Genomic DNA, 14285 nt, shown 5'->3' with positions numbered 1-14285 from the left:
ATTGATGTTTCATGGAGGTCAGAGAGGTTCATATACCTTACTGCAATCTGAGAGTTCACAGTTTCATATAGGTTTCAGAAGTCTAATACTCAGTTGAAATGCGCCATTTTCACATAGTATGTTTTTGGGGTGGTGCTGGAGATTTTTAAAATTTCCCTTTAAATGGCTGTGAGGAAACTTGGAGAATGGATTCCAGTTAAAAGTCATGGGTTATGAGCTCATATGTTTGATAAACAACGGACTATTGAACATAATGACTTGTGCAATACACGATATCAGGCCACATGGGTCAAATTAACAGTCAGTGATACTGTAGTTCAAACTAATACTGTGAGGGGACTGGAAGCCTGGGAAAATCAATGTAAAGTGCTGCTGGTAAACAGAGTGGGTCATGTGGTGTGTCCTGGGGAAGTTCTCAGGTCTTTAAGACGGCTAATTCCACCACAGTGTTTAACTTCTGGGGTGATCAACTACTGCAACATGCCCCAACCGGCTGGCTGGAGAGCAGAGCAGGGATGTGTGTGTCTGTCTGCTGCTCGCTGGATGTGTCATGTGTACGAGTCATTAGGACAAGGCTTCTCAAACTAGGGGAAGCCTGATTGGGGTCGCGAGAGCAAGTTCACGCTTAGTTCATCGAACAAGGGGTTACGTCAGTAACATCTGGTAACCACTAGATGCAGTTATATTAAACAGAGCAGTTTCTGTTTCCTTCCTACAAATGTGGCTTTTGAATGGTTTAAGCTACAAAATATTATGACCCCATCACTGAATGACATGACTCTCAGGAACAAGTTGGTATGTATGGTTTCCCTTTACTTTGCCCACAAGCTGTTAGAACCGAGTGGACAAGACCAAGCACTAAATTAGACAGGGAGAAAAATAAAATCTGTAACCACGTTTCCATCCACAGTTTATATGCAAGTCATACCGTAAAAAATCATGACAGCTGTGATGGAAACAGGAAGTTTCGGTACCATTTTATAAATGCCAAAAAGTAATTTGTTAGTTCGACATAGTGGGATCTTGTGGTGTCTGTAAAATTAATTATGAGCAAATATTGTTTTGCTCATTGTATCTGCGAGCTGTTGGCTAGAGTGCACGTGCGAAGACCAGAGTAGGCCCATTTGCTATTTAACACAACAGTTTGTGACAAAACTATTGGTAGAGTTGAAAATGCCATGGAAACACATTGAACATTCTATTTTTATTTGGTTCAACAAAACTCACGTGAAAAAGTACATTTTATGTGCACTGTCAGTATCCACTGATTTTTATCTGCAACAAGTCAGTTTGGTGGAAAATGTGCATATTTTCTTTATGCAGATTTTAGAATATTCTCAAGACAAATCTGTTGTCAATTGGATGGAAACCTAGCTAATGATGTTATTTTCTACACAAAAGATCATACAACATTATTACCTGATGATCTTCTGAACTTCCCAATACCTTTCTGATGCATTTCAGTCACTTCAAACCATATCAGCTTCAGATTGAAATACTGTCAAAAACACTGCCAGACTGATTTGTAATAGACTGTTATAGCCCAAATTAAAAAAGTAAACATTGGCTGGTGATTAAATAAAACATTTTTTAATTGGTGGGGTCCCAAATAATGTTTTATAGCAAAATGGGGTCACGGGCCAAAAATGTTTGGGAAACCCTGTGTTAGGAGTTGAGAGGTGAGGCTTTGGCAACAGCATGAGAATTCTTCATGCTCTAGGCTTATACAGTATACAGTCATACAGCATCTGGCTGACAAGTCAAACAAAGCAGGCGTGGGCTCTCTCACACACACACTTCCTCTCAATCAAATACACGATTTAATTTAATAAAATACAACAAACAAATGCTTTTAGATGCCGGAAAGGAAAGGCATGCCTGGGGAGAAATGGAGCACAACGTGATATGAATGAAGAAAACAAGTGAAGAAATACTAGACATGGTATCATATAAAATCTTACTTCTATAGATTGAGCTGATAGGTAAATACTCTCACATACAATAGCCTATAGTTTCTATATAGTGCTTACAGAAAGCCCAGAATGTTCACAGCATCTATTTCTGGGCTATTTTCAGCTCGGGTTCAGAGGGTCATTAATACACTAGAATAGCCATAGGTAGTATGAAGGAAGTGAGTGGGTGGAAATATGAAGGTAAACTGTTGGCCAGCATGGTTTCTTTAGTGCCCTCTACGTAGGTTACATCTCTATGGGTCTGTTATTGTATACTCTATAAGCATAGCGTAGGAGGTGCTTCCCCCTACAAGTCCTCTGATTGGGCAGCTGGTTCAGCTGACTCACCATGGGGGCGCCCTGGTGGCCAATGACGTCAGGGCGTGGAGTGAGGTTGGCGTGGTCCATGATGCAGGGGGAGGTGATGGAAAGGGGGGCCATGTAGAGGCCCAGTAGAACACTCAGGTAGAGCAGGAGAACCACTACCTGGAACCCTGGGCAGGGGGTAGAACACAACATGGATATAGAATGAATAGAAACCCTGGGGCAGGGGTAGAACACAACATAGATATAGAATGAATAGAAACCCTGGGGTAGACAATTTAAACAAAATGAATAGAATACCTGAGTATATAGAATAGCTATGGCCAAAAGATTCAATGTCATGGAATACTTTTTTGCTCTTGTCACAGATGTCTATTGTACTGAGATAGTCAAGGACAGAAATAAATAGCACATCTGAAAGTAGCTTCTCTATGAGCAGGAAGACCATTCACTAAATGTTTCTTAACATTTTACATGGACAGTTTGGGTTGAGATATATACAGTGTCAAAGCCAGCCAGCCTCTAGCCACACTTTCTCCTGTTCCATCTCTGTGCGCTGTAGTGCAGGTAAGTGATGATGAATGTAGCTAGAGTACATCACTGACACAGGAGGTCGGATTCATTTCAAGGTCAGTACTTGGGCCAGATCGACTGCATCAGAAGAACTCTTGTTACAGACACAAGGCTGAAAGCCTTACATTTACATTTGACATTTTAGTCATTTAGCAGACGCTCTCATCCAGAGCGACTTACAGTAGTGAATGCATACATTTCACACATTTCATACATTTTTTTTCTGTGCTGGCCCCCTGTGGGAATCGAACCCACAACCGTGGCGTTGCAAACACCACGCTCTACCAACTGAGCTACAGGGAAGGCCTTCATCCTCTGCCCTCAGAACCTCTGGCATTCACAGAGGTACACCAGCTAGCTACACATCTAACCTCACGTCCAGGACCTATTGACCTCTGTAAGCCACCGCTAGACCACAGGCTAATGTATGCTGCACTGAAATAGATTTTATTTGTTGAAGAGATATACAGTGCATTCGGAAAGTATTCAGACCCCTTGACTTTTTCCACATTTTGTTACGCTACAGCCTTATCCTAAAATGGATGAAATTGAGAAAAAATTATCTACATACAATACGTCATAATGACAAAACAAAATCAGGTTTGTAGAAATTTTTGAAAATGTATGAAAAAAATACAAAACCATCACATTTACATAAGTATTCAGACCCTTTACTCAGTACTTTGTTGAAGCACCTTTAGCAGCGATAACAGCCTCGAGTCTTCTTTGGAAGCTTCGCACACATGTATTTTGAGAGTTTCTCCCATTCTTCTCTGCAGATCCTCTCAATTTCTATCAGGTTGGATGGGGAGCGTTGCTGCACAGATATTTTCAAGTCACTCCAGAGATGTTTGATCGGGTTCAAATCCAGGCTCTAGCTGGGCCACTCAAGGAAATTCAGAGACTTGTCCAGAAGCCACTCCTGCGTTGTCTTGGCTGTGTGTTTAGGGTTGTTGTGCTGTTGGAAGGTAAACCTTTGCCCCAGTCTGAGGTCTTGAGTGCTCTGGAGCAGGTTTTCATCAAGGATCTCTCTAATATGCTCCGTTCATCTTTCCCTCGATCCTGACTAGTCTCTCAGTCCCTGCCGCTGAAAAATATCCCCACAGCATGATGCTGCCACCACCATGCTTCACAGTAGGCCAGGTTTCCTACAGACGTGACACTTGGCATTCAGGCCAAAGAGTTCAATCTTGGTTTCATCAGACCAGAGATGTGGCTTTTACTGAGGAGTTGCATCGGTCTGGCCACTACACCATAAAAGCCTGATTGGTGGTGTGCTGCAGAGATGGTTGTTCTTCTGGAAGGTTCTCCCATCTCCACAGAGGAACTCTGGAAGAGTGAACATCGGGTTCTTGGTCACCTCCCCTGACAAAGGCCCTTCTCCTACGATTGCTCATTTTGGCCAGGTGGCCAGCTCTAGGAACAGTCGGTTCCAAACTTCTTCCATTTAAGAATGATGGAGGCCACGGTGTTCTTGGGGACCTTCAATGCTACAGAAATATTTTGGAACCCTTCCCCAGATCTGTGCCTCAACACAATCCTGTCTCGGCGCTCTACGGACAATTCCTTCGACCTCATAGCTTGGTTTTTGCTCTGACATGCACTGTCAACTGGGGGACCTTATTATATATATATATATATATATTATATATATATATATATATATTGGACATGATTTGTAAAATTGATTGGACATGATTTGGAAAGGCATACACCTGTCTATATATATATATATAGACAGGTGTATGCCCTATTTGGTAAACAGGTGTATGCCCTATTTGGTAAAATCCACCTGTGGTAAATTTGATTGGACATGATTTGGAAAGGCATTTGGAAAGGCATACACCTGTCTATATATATATATATTGGACATGATTTGTAAAATTGATTGGACATGATTTGGAAAGGCATACACCTGTCTATATATATATATATATATATATATAGACAGGTGTATGCCCTATTTGGTAAACAGGTGTATGCCCTATTTGGTAAAATCCACCTGTGGTAAATTTGATTGGACATGATTTGGAAAGGCATTTGGAAAGGCATACACCTGTCATATATATATATATATATAGATATATATATATATTATATATATATCTCTATATCTATCTATCTATCTATCTATCTATCTATCTATCTATCTATCTATATATATATATATATATAACAGGTGGATTTTACCACAGGAGGACTCCAATCAAGTTGTAGAAACATCTCAAGGATGATCAATGGAAACAGGTTACACCTGAGCTCAATTTCGAGTCTCATAGCAAAGAGACTGAATACTTGTGTAAATAAGTTATTTGATTTTTTATAGATTTGATAAAATTCTAAAAACCTGTTTTCACTTTGTCATTATGGGGCATTGTGTGTAGATTGATGAGGAAAAAACTAATTTGATAAATTTAAGTATAAGGATGTAACGTAACAAAATGTGGAAAAAGTCAAGGGGTCTGAATACTTTCCGAATGCACTGTATTTCAATAAGACTAGCCTGGTAAAATGAAGGATAAATAAATGATAGGGTTTTTATATTGTAGCAATATTACAGCACGCAATAATGTAACTCTTCGTTAAGAGTTACTGTGAGAGTAAACAAACTGCTACGGCTTTGTGTCTGTGCACAAAAATCCACTGTTCTACCCAAATACAAAGTATAAAAAAATGGAAATGGAGTGTCTATAAACTACAACTGAATATTCATTAAAGTAATGTGCCTCCAAAAATAGCACTGATGATTCAGTATTTAATCTAGATCCCCAAGCAACTAAGAAACACTACTCTGCCTCCCCTGTACTACTCTGACAGATTTAAGGATGGCAAAAATACCCCAGTACTTGATGTCTAACTGGCCATGTCAACAGACCTCAGGGCCTAATAATGTCCTGTGGACTGGTGGTGTCATGTGAGGCCAGAAGAACGCCTAGTATCCCTGCCAACCTGACGGGGGCCTGGCGGGGGCTTGCCCTTTGTGTACATGGTGTTAATCATTTAAAGCCCAGGGCTCTGTGATGCTGTTACAGGAAAACTCCACCCAAAATCTATCTTTTGGTATTTCTTTCATTAGTCCGTTGTTGACATAGTCCCAAAAAGTTTTGCTTGTCAGCAATCAAGTTTTCAAGATATGTAACTTTAAAAAAACAGAAATCATCACCGTATGATGCATGTTGCATCCTATGATGTCAACAATGGACTAATGAAACATACCAAAAGATTGTTTTTGGGTGGAGATTTCCTTTAAGTCATGTGGCAGTAGTGGCTGAGCTTTCTTCAGTGAGGTGAACAGTCGGTAACATGGTCTAGTGTTGTCACAATAGCAGATTTTTTTTTTACTTCAATACCAATACCAGGTTTAGTATCATAATACTAGATACCAAAACGATATTCATTACCAAAAGGCTACTCAATAGTGAAACATTGCCACTGCAACAAAAAAAGAAAGCTTATTACTGTAGCTAGTCCCAGAAAACCACTGGGGTTGATTACATTTTTTTTTTTACATTGAACAATATGTTGATAACTGGTAGAACTACTAAAATAACAAATAGAATATCTTCAATTTTTTATAAAATGTCTTGCAAAAAATAAACACCATTAAATAACATAAGAATATCTTCAACTTTCCTTATGCAAAACTATAAATCGGAGACTCAGAGCAGACAAAAGGGTTAATTTACTTATCTATGGCCAAAATATTGGGTCAAATTACATTCATTAGAACTATAATTCATTACTCATTACAGCTAAATGATGTACTAAATGAACAGTTTAGTTCCTAAACCACAAAAAAAAACACTGATGCTCATTTTTTAAGCTTCTATATCGCAATAGTCTACACGCCATAGATGGAATTTACACAGTATACTACGATTCCCAGAGTGCATTTCACTTCCCATGGTGCAATGCTCTGACTAGGGCTGCTGGCAGGCTAGCAAGCCCAGACAAATGTGAAGTAGTCTAAATATATTGCTGTCAAGTTATGAGTGCATTTCACCTAACTCTTGGGTTGTGTAATCACATTATAATGCTCACATGAATGTCATTCTAAATATATTGTAATGAAACAGGCAGGGAGCGTGGTTCGAACTATCAACCTTATGGCCCGAAGCCCAGCGCGCCATCGACTGTACCACAAAAGCATGCTCGTGTGGCTGAGTCGATATCCGTGCTTATAAAACAGGGTCGCTACAATATGTTCATACAAAAACAATTCAAATTTCGTAGAATAACTACAACGTTATAATGCAAATGTCATGTGTAAAATAAAAAAAAATACTATGTAGTTTTGGAACTAAACGTCCCTTGCACTGCTTTGTAACACCTTTTGCTTAGTTGTTTTGGTGGGCAAGCCCTCATCTGCACCGCAAGCAAAGTATTCCCACAGTTCGCTTCTGGAGACAGTTTTGTCAACAAGCTGCGGACGTGGAGGTATGATGTTTTCTTTTGAAGAAGCCATGACGTCGGCATTTTCGCTCTCCTCTCTCTTGCTTATTAAAACTGGCTGGCGCTGTGTCAGCTGCATGCACAAGCGCAAGTAGCCTGGCTAGCTTACTACTGCCCCCTTGAGAAGATTCAGACAAATTACTAAAAAGACTCAATCCTCTCAATCCATATATGACCTGAGACACATTTGACAGAAGTACCGAAAGTAACAAAAACTCTAGTACAGAAGTTTCAGTATACCGTGCAACACTACCATGGTCAGTAACACAGTCGGTTCGGGTCGGGCTGCTTACTTATTTTTTCTGTGCGGGCGACCTGCCCAGCCACCAGCCAGGCCAGAGCGGTGACAGCCACCAGAGCTCCTAGGTGTAGGAAGGGACCTGTTGCCTGGACAGGGGACCAAAGGAGACCCATTCTATTAATGAAATCATTCAGTGTTGAAGGTGTGGAATTACTACTCTCAATCACAGTTGTCAATAGTATGACATACGGTAGGCTACTGCATGATTACTAAAATCATAAATTATTTAAAAAAATAAATGTTTTAATAAATGATTAATTAACATATATCAGGAAGGTGTCCTGTGTAATACAGTATGATGCACAGCCCTAAAGGGGCACGGGTTGTTGAACTGACCTGGAGTGATATAGGAATGACTGCCCACTCCTCCCCCCATATTTGATTGACAGATATGAATCCGATGGCAGTGGTCAGCAAGGCAGCACTCACTCCAATCTATGGGGGCAAACAGAGAGTGTTACAGACAATCACCCCCCAACCCCCCCCCCCCCCCAAGGCTAACTATACCAACCATCTGTAGTGTTTGGCCAGATAACAGCACCCTGGGGCAAGATGTTACTGCTTTCACAACCCCCAGGAAAACATGAACTCAAAACGTGGGGTTCAGGCAGTGTTCAGTCGGCCACTTGGAAGACACACACACAGTATACAGGCCATATACACATATGCGCAATTACAGTCAAACACTAAAGCGCGTACAGTTGAAGTCGGAAGTTTATTTACAACTTAGCCAAATACCTTTAAATTCAGTAAAAAAAATCCTGACATTTAATCCTTGTCAAAATTCCCTGTCTTAGTTAGGATCACCACTATATTTTAAGAATGTGAAATGTCAGAATAATAGTAGATAGAATTATTTATTTCAGCTTTTATTTCTTTCATCACATTCCCAGTGGGTTCAAAGTTTACATACACTCAAATTAGTATTTGGTAGCATTGCCTTTAAATTGTTTAACTTGAGTCAAACATTTCAGGTAGCCTTCCACAAGCTTCCCACAATAAGTTGGGTGAATTTTGGCCCATTCCTCCTGACAGAGCTGGTGTAACTGAGGCAGGTTTGAAGGCCTCCTTGCTCGCACACACTTTTTCAGTTCTGCCCACAACTTTTCTATAGGATTGAGGTCAGGGCTTTGTGATGGCCACTCCAATACCTTGACTTTGGGGTCCTTAAGCTATTTTGCCACAACTTTGGAAGTATGCTTGAGGTCATTGTCCATTTGGAAGACCTATTTGTAACCAAGCTTTAACATCCTGACTGATGTCTTGAGATGTTGCCTCAATATATCCACATAATTTTCCATCCTCATGATGCCATCTATTTTGTGAAGTGCACCAGTCCCTCCTGCAGCAAAGCACCCCCACAACATGATGCTGCTTCACGGTTGGGATGGTGTTCTTCAGCTTGCAAGCCTCCCCCTTTTTCCTCCAAACATAACAATGGTCATAATGGCCAAACAGTTCTATTTTTGTTTCATCACACCAGAGGACGTTTCTCCAAAAAGTACGATCTTTGTCCCCATGTGCAGTTGTAAACCGTAGTCTGGCTTTTTTATGGCGGTTTTGGAGCAGTGGCTTCTTCCTTGCTGAGTGGCCTTTCGGGTTACGTCGATATAGGACTCCTTTTACTGTGGATATAGATACTTTTGTACCCGTTTCCTCCAGCGTCTTCACAAGGTCCTTTGCTGTTGTTCTGGGATTGATTTGCACTTTCCACACCAAAGTACGTTAATCTCTAGGAGACAGAATGCGTCTCCTTCCTGAGCGGTATGACGGCTGCGTGGTCCAATGGTGTTTATACTTGCGTACTATTGTTTGTACAGATGAACGTGGTACCTTCAGGTGATTAGAAATTGCTCCCAAGGATGAACCAGACTTGTGGAGGTCTACACATTTCTTTGAGTTCTTGGCTGATTTCTTTTGATTTTCCCATGATGTCACGCAAAGACGCACTGAGTTTGAAGGTAGGCCTTGAAATACAACCACGGGTACACCTCCAATTGACTCAAATGATGTCAATTAGCCTATCAGAAGCTTCTAAAGCCATGACAATTTTCTGGAATTTTCCTAGCTGTTTAAAGGCACAGTTAACTTAGTGTATGTAAACTAACCCACTGGAATTGTGATACAGTGAATTGTAAGTGAAATAATCTGTCCGTAAACAATTGTTGGAAAAATTACTTGTGTTGTGCACAAAGTAGATGTCCTAACCGACTTGCCAAAACTATAGTTTATTAACAAGAAATTTGTGGAGTGGTTGAAAAACTGAGTTTTAATGACTCCAACCTAAGTGCATGTAAACTTCCGACTTTAACTGTACATACACAAACAAACACACCAAAAATAGCACACTTGAGCATTACCTTGTGCAGCCAGTGCAAGTTCAGCTGTTGTCCCACTGCTATGTGGCAAAGTGCTAAAATCTGAAAGAATAGACACACATAAATAAATCAAATCACGTGAAATTCCACAACCACTGTTTTCAAAACAGGTCAACAGCTGCCTGTGCCATCATAACTTTCACGTGTGGACTTGGTCCAGACATGCATGGCAACACGTTTCTGCCCTGCCAGGTTACACCCCTAACATTACCTGGCTGTTACCCAGGGCCTAGACACAGTATCAATATCATCTCACAGTGAAAGTTTGATGAGATGACACAACTCACCATTAAAAATGCAATATAAGTGAAGCCGGCAGCGGTAGTGGCCAGGATTGGAACGGTCCCGTCGCTCCACTCCCCAGAGCGGTTATATAAAAACCTGTCAAACGGAAGCCAGTTACACAATAGTAGCGTCTCATGGATATCAGGGCAGGCTACAGTTAGTGCTGCTTTGGTCTGTGAGATGATGAGCGCAAGATCGTAGAAACCAGCACTGGCCAACCAGGAGTAGGTGTTGACACTGATCTAATGTTAGTTTTGTGTTTCATCTAGTGGAAAAGGTTTGGATTCGGGGGGGAAGCGAAGCGGATCCTAGATCTGTGCCTAAGGGCAACGTCGAGCTCTTATCCCCAGGGGTCTTTTTGTAAGCCTGAGGGAAATTAATTGGCTGACTATAGATTATTTTTTTCATTTAACTACGCAAGTCAGTTCAATTCTTATTTACAATGACGGCCTACCCTGGCCAAACCCGGACGATGCTAGGCCAATTCCGCGCTGCCCTATGGGACTACCAATCACGGCCGGATGTGAAACAGCCTGGATTCAAACCAGGGACTGTAGTGACGCCTCTTGCACTGAGATGCAGTGCCTTAGACTGCTGCGCCACTCGGGAAACCTAAATGATCTAACAGCCGACACTGATGCTTAAACCGGAAGGCTTGAACTCCCAGGGCAGGCATAACGTGTTCTAGTGTCCAGGATCCTAGGCCTTCATTATCCCCATAAAAAAAACTAACAGACAGATACACACAACAAAGGAAGCTGCTCAGAGTAAATGGCTCCAGTCGCTTCTTCTCTGTAATGAGAATTGGTGCACAAGGAAATTATGTAACTATTACATTTAAACTCAGGTTTTCACAATTCCTGACATTTAATCCTAGTAAAATTCCCTGTCTTAGGTCAGTTAGGATCACCACTTTAGTTTAAGAATGTGAAATGTCAGAATAATAGTAGAGTGATTTATTTCAGCTTTTATTTCTTTCATCACATTCTCTGTGGGTCAGATGTTTACATACACTCAATTAGTATTTGGTAGCATTGCCTTTAAATTGTTTAACTTGGGTCAAACATTTCAGGTAGCCTTCCACAAGCTTCCCACAATAAGTTGGGTGAATTTTGACCCATGACAGAGCTGGTGTAACTGAGTCAGGTTTGAAGGCCTCCTTGCTCGCACACGCTTTTTGAGTTCTGCCCAAAAATCTTCTATAGGATTGAGGTCAGGGCTTTGTGATGGCCACTCCAATACCTTCACTTTGTGGTCCTTAAGCCATTTTGCCACATCCAATGAATTATGCTTGGGGTCATTGTCCATTTGGAAGACCCATTTGCGACCAAGCTTTAACTTCCTGACTGATGTCTTGAGATGTTGCTTCAATATATCCACAATTTTCCTACCTCATGATGCCATCTATTTTGTGAAGTGCACCAGTCCCTCCTGCAGCAAAGCACCCCCACAACATGATGCTGCCACCCCCGTGCTTCACGTTTGGGATGGTGTTCTTCGGCTTGCAAGCCTCCCCCTTTTTTCACACCAAAGTACATTCATCTCTAGGAGACAGAACGCGTTTCCTTCCTGAGCGGTATGGCGGCTGTGTGGTCCCATGGTGTTTATACTTGCGTACTATTGTTTGTACAGATGAACGTGTAACCTTCAGGCGTTTGGAAATTGCTCCCAAGGATGAACCAGACTTGTGGAGGTCTACAAATTTTTCGGAGGTGTTGGCTGATTTCTTTTGATTTTGCCATGATGTCAAGCAAAGAGGCACTGAGTTTGAAGGTAGGCCTTGAAATACATGCACAGGTGCACCTCCAATTAGCCTATCAGAAGCTTCTAAAGCCATGACATCATTTTCTGGAATTTTCCAAGCTGTTTAAAGGCACAGTTAACTTAGTGTATGTAAGCTTCTGACCCACTGGAATTGTGATACAGTGAAATAATCTGTCTGTAAACAATTGTTGGATAAATGACTTGTGTCATGCACAAAGTAGATGTCCTAACCGACTTGCCAAAACTATAGTTTGTTAACAAGAAATTTGTGGAGTGGTTGAAAAACGAGTATTAATGACTCCAACATAAGTGTATTTTAACTTCCGACTTCAACTGTATGTTAACGTGGCAAATTATTGATGCCTTGTTCTAAAAAGACTGTCTCCTTAAGGCTGTGTCTCCACACACAGAAGCGTAAGTACATCACTGGGCCCAGGCTTCCTGCCAGAGGACCTCTACACCAGACAGTGTCAGAGGAAGGCCCTAAAAATTGCCAAAGACTCTAGCCATCCTAGTCATAGACTGTTCTCTCTGCTACCGCACGGCAACCGGTACCGGAGCGCCAAGTCTAGGTCCAAAAGGCTTCTTAACAGCTTCTACCCTCGAAGCCATAAGACTGCTGAACAGCTAATCAAATGGCTACCCAGACTATTTGTATTGACCCCCTCCCCCCCTTTTTTACGCAGCTGCTACTCACCGTTTATCTATGCATAGTCACTTTACCCCTACCTACATGTACATATTACCTCAACTAACCTGTACCCCCGCACATTGACTCGGTACCCCTTGTATATAGCCTCGTTATTGTTATTTTATTGTTTCTCTTAGATTTTTTTTACTTCAGTTTATTTAGTAAATATTTTCTTAACTCTTATTTTTCTTAAAACTGCATTGTTGGTTAAGGGCTTGTAAGTAAGCATTGCACAGTAAGTTCTACAACGGTTGTATTCGGCGCATGAGACCAATAAGATTTTATTTGATTTAGCTGAGTTCAGCTAGGCACCAGCTGAACTGAAGCATGCTGATGCCTTCAGAGAGAGTGTGTAGAGAGACTGATGATAAAATTAATAGGAGAGAGGAGAAGAGAGAGGAGCAGTGAGATAAGAGAATGAAAGGAGAGGGAGAAAGTGGGATGAGGGGGCAGGGAGAGAAATACGGCGCGAAGGACGATGGGGGAAGCAGAGGTGACATTGAGCACTAATGAGAGAAAGAGAAAGGCGGTGGCGAACAGAGAGAGTGAGGGGAATGACCTTGGGCGGACAAAGCAAATTGCACCTTACAAGAAGAAACAAAGCTTCGCTCTCTCTCTCAAGGCACGCACACATTGCACCAAATGTGTTTGTAGAGGTCTGACTGCCAAAAATGTTTTACTCAATTCTACATGTAAAATCGGTACTCACTCGGTTTGCAAATTACGCTCAGAGGTGCAAAGTGCTCTCGGCCAGCAAACGCTGTTGGTGTGTCCGAGAACTTAGTCTTTAGTCTCTGTTTTCTGGGTGACAGAATGATTGTCAGACACAAGCTGACCTGACCATGTGTCTGTCTGGTCTGACAGCCCAGCGTGAATGAAATGCCACTGAACACTATGAAACTACAGTACACACGGATCTGGCTGGACTAAAGCTTAGAGGCACATACTGCCATGTAGGAGTTTCTCATATCATAGTGGACTCTGGGGCATAGCGTGCACATTCAATGTAGAAGGCTTTGAGGACTTGGTCAAGAGCTTGGTCAAAAGCTCAACTAAATAAACCCAATTCATAATTTCAGTGGTAGTATATTCTTCAATAGAATGCTCAATATCTCTTGTCTCATGGCAAAACCAACACCTGAATTGTCTCCAAGTATAATTGGTTTTATGGTAACTGTGGGGAAGACATGAATGGAATGATCTCAGAGGTGATTTGGGGTCAAAGGGTATTCCTGCTTTATGTAATCATGCTCACTATAATCTGCAGTGATAAATGCCCTAAGGTCCATAAATCCGCACCCATATTAGGGAAGAGGATTATCCCAAAATGTGTTTGGCAAACCAAAAAAAAACAACACTCTAGAGTTAGAATTTTCAGTTCAGGCAAAAACATATGGAGACAAAAGGGCAGCATTTAAAAGTAAAACATGAATCTAAGTAATTGCCAGAGAATCAATGTAGGGGACGGTCATAGGAGCATTTAGTGAACAGAACACTGACGGATGACACTGATATACTGAGAGACATTAATCTACGAGTTGTATAACTAACACACACACACACAC

General features: G+C 41.4%; 1 protein-coding gene across 4 annotated transcripts in view; it reads right to left on the bottom strand.

The window, feature by feature from the left end:
- The window catches only part of LOC106613071 (glycerophosphodiester phosphodiesterase domain-containing protein 5), a 109367-nt gene that overhangs the window by 19501 nt on the left and 75581 nt on the right, over window positions 1-14285 (bottom strand). For all 4 annotated transcript variants that reach the window (XR_001330425.3, XR_001330426.3, XM_014214959.3 and 1 more), the window contains exons 4-8: window positions 10268-10361; window positions 9963-10022; window positions 7939-8037; window positions 7595-7688; window positions 2301-2446 (exon numbers count right to left, since the gene is read on the bottom strand). Coding sequence is in view for 2 of the 4 variants with exons in the window: in XM_014214959.3 (XP_014070434.2) it covers window positions 2301-2446; window positions 7595-7688; window positions 7939-8037; window positions 9963-10022; window positions 10268-10361 (493 nt within the window). In the remaining 2 variants the exon portion in view is untranslated. The remainder of the gene's footprint in view (window positions 1-2300; window positions 2447-7594; window positions 7689-7938; window positions 8038-9962; window positions 10023-10267; window positions 10362-14285) is intronic.

The sequence above is a fragment of the Salmo salar genome, chromosome 09, assembly GCF_965601325.2.
Source record: "Salmo salar chromosome 09, fSalSal1, whole genome shotgun sequence".
Lineage (NCBI taxonomy): Eukaryota > Metazoa > Chordata > Actinopteri > Salmoniformes > Salmonidae > Salmo > Salmo salar.
The sequence above is the reverse complement of the archived record's forward strand: the minus strand, read 5'-3'. Positions and strand labels throughout refer to the sequence as shown.